General features: G+C 49.0%; 1 protein-coding gene across 1 annotated transcript; it reads left to right on the forward strand.

The window, feature by feature from the left end:
- The first annotated feature begins 118 nt into the window (after positions 1–118).
- CETN2 (centrin 2) lies at positions 119–2,767 on the forward strand. Its single transcript, XM_008640978.1, has 4 exons — positions 119–311; positions 1,246–1,374; positions 2,016–2,153; positions 2,566–2,767. The coding sequence occupies exons 2-4, from the start codon at positions 1,252–1,254 to the stop codon at positions 2,653–2,655; spliced, it is 351 nt and encodes a 116-aa protein (XP_008639200.1). The 5' UTR covers positions 119–311; positions 1,246–1,251; the 3' UTR covers positions 2,656–2,767.

A 2,767-nucleotide genomic window follows, 5' to 3' on the forward strand; every position in this document is an offset into this window, starting at 1 on the left:
AGGGGACGGCGAGGGCGCTGAGGGGACTCAGAAGCTCTGAGGGGGCTGCGAGAGGGCTCGGAAACTCTGGGGTTGTGAGGGGGCTGAGGGGCAGTGAGGGGGCTGAGCCCCGCCGGTGCCCCCGCCCTGAGCCCCCTTTGTACCGTGCCGAGGCCTCCGGCTGTAAGAAGTCGTCGCTGGGAGCTGCGTCCCAGAGGAAGAAGGCGAGTCCCAAGCTGGAGCTGCCGGAGGAGCAGCAGCGGGAGATCCGCGAGGCCTTCGAGCTCTTCGACGCCGACGGCAGCGGCAGCATCGATGTCAAGGAGCTGAAGGTCGGGGTTTCCCTGGAAGCACAGAGTGACCGAGGTTGTAAGAGAACAGGGCCGTGAATGCCAAAATAACCTTAAACAGCACAGGAGTTTCCTGGGTTTCTCCCCTCCTCCCTCCAGCATAAAACCTGGGGGGCAAAAAGCACATTTTTCTCTTGATTTGCAGCTCTTTACTGCTCTTATCCAGAGTGTGTAGGGCCAGGCTGCCCCAAAATTCATGGGTGATTCTGTGCTTTCAGTCCCGACTCCTTCTCTGTTCATAAAACATAAAAAAAAGGGGTTGTGCACATTAAAAAGGTGGGGGGGGGTTCTCCCCTTGTCTTGGAGAGGATTTAATGCTTCTTTATTATTGTTATTCCTGTTGTTGCTGTTGTTAATATTGTTGTTATTAAAATTATCCCGGCTGTGGAATCCACCAGTGTTCCTCATTTTCATCCTTTTGTTCATTGTCAAACCCTTCTGATCCCTCCCCAGCCCAGCCCTTGGGGGAGAACAGTCATCAATAAATTAGGACTGACTTTGCTGCCAGAATTTCTCCTTCCCATTCTTCACCTGGATGTCCCAGATGCTCCCCGAGGCCCCAGGGAGGAGATCTGGTTTCAAACCTGCTGCTTGGCCCTTTACCAAAGGAGGAAAACATTTCCCCACCGAGATTTTAGCACCAGAACGAAAAACAAACCTCTTCAAATTCCGTGTGCTTGACCAGCTTAAGATGGTGAGAGTGTGTGTAGGGACTTCCTGGGTTAGCTGGCGGAGCATTCAAGGAATGTTTATATCCCTGGTTCCTGTGTCCCTTGAGTGCAGAGCAGAGCAGCCCCTGTTTTCCTGGAGCCACGGAACATTTGGCCACGATGGGGCAGGAAGTTCACCCCTTCCCCCCTCTCCCGTGGTTCTGTTGATGGTTTTGTAGGGTTTATAACTCATTTTGTCCTTCCAGGTGGCCATGAGGGCCCTGGGGTTTGAACCTAAGAAAGAAGAGATCAAGAAAATGATCTCAGACATGGATAAGGAAGGGACAGGAAAAATCGGCTTCCATGACTTCCTGGCAGTGATGACACAGAGAATGGTATGGATGTTTTACAGGACCGAACAAAGGGAATTCTGAAGTGGCTGAGGACCTTTTATCTCATTAAAGGGAGATTAAAGCACTGCTTTAATCCTAACAATTAAACATGTCAAAGTTCGGGGTAGTCCCTGTCCTGGACTCTCTCATTTTTCAGGGGAAAGTTAAAATCATGATACCATGAACAAGTTTCTTTGACAACCAGAGGGGATTTTTGTGTTTGAAAAAAGGGGAAAAGGTTCTGCTCCCAGATGGAAACCAGCTCTGAGCTGCAGGAAGCTGTTGGAGTGTTGATGTCTGGCACGGGGGTGTTTTCTTTCCTTGAATTCTAATTTACAGATTAAATCTCTGCTTTGAAAAATATTTCTAAAAACCCAGATATTTAATAGCAGAACATCCTGATGGTGAAATCCCAAAGACACCTGGATAGCCAGGATGGAAAAAAATCCCTGAAAGCCTGAAATTCTGGAATTATGGCTGGGTTTCTGTTTCCTCTCAGCTTAAGTACTTCCTGCTGGCTGGGCTCCTCTGGGTTTGTTCCCAAGGGTTTCTCAGTCCATCAAATCAGTTATAACTTTATTTTGAGTGCCACCTACAACACAACCACTCCTTTCTTACCTTAAACTCGTTCCTTCTTCCTTAAGGCTGAAAAAGATTCCAAAGAGGAGATTCTCAAAGCTTTCAAACTCTTTGATGATGATGAAACTGGAAAAATCTCTTTCAAAAACCTCAAACGTGTGGCCAAAGAATTGGGGGAGAACCTCACAGATGAAGAGCTGCAGGTTTGGACCTGGTGTTTGGGGGATCTTTATGCTGAGGCTGGGAGGGAAATCCTCTCTGTGCTGGTAGGAAGGGAGGAATTCCTGGCAGTCTGGGGGTTTGGAGGTCCAGGATGGGTTGAGCCCATGTGTGGATGTAGGAATGGGATCCTCAAATTGCAGTTTTGTGGAGTTGCAGGGATGTGAAAGGAATGACTCTGCTCCAAGCCCTTTGTTTCCCCCAGGACATTTCCTGGAGTATTTCCTGCTCAGGTTTCTGTGTAAATACACCCAGCAAAGCAGATTGTAGGAAATCCGAGGTTGAGCCACCACTGTCCCCTCCAGCACAGCTAATAAAGAGTGGCTCTAACCCTAAATGAAGCCAACAGTTCCTGATGAAAGCCCCAGCTGACTGCTGACCCCAAATCTCTTGCAGGAGATGATTGACGAGGCGGATTGGGATGGGGACGGGGAAGTGAGCGAGCAGGAATTCCTGAGGATCATGAAGAAAACCAGCCTTTACTGAAGCCCAGGGGGATTCATTCCTTGGCACTTGTGTGTATTCCTTGGGTGGGGGCCTCCCTTTTGTAGTGTCTTGGTTTCTTTGGAGGCAGCAGAAAATGCAGGTCAGTTCTGTT

The sequence above is a fragment of the Corvus brachyrhynchos genome, unplaced genomic scaffold, assembly GCF_000691975.1.
Source record: "Corvus brachyrhynchos isolate BGI_N302 unplaced genomic scaffold, ASM69197v1 scaffold351, whole genome shotgun sequence".
NCBI classification, from domain to species: domain Eukaryota; kingdom Metazoa; phylum Chordata; class Aves; order Passeriformes; family Corvidae; genus Corvus; species Corvus brachyrhynchos.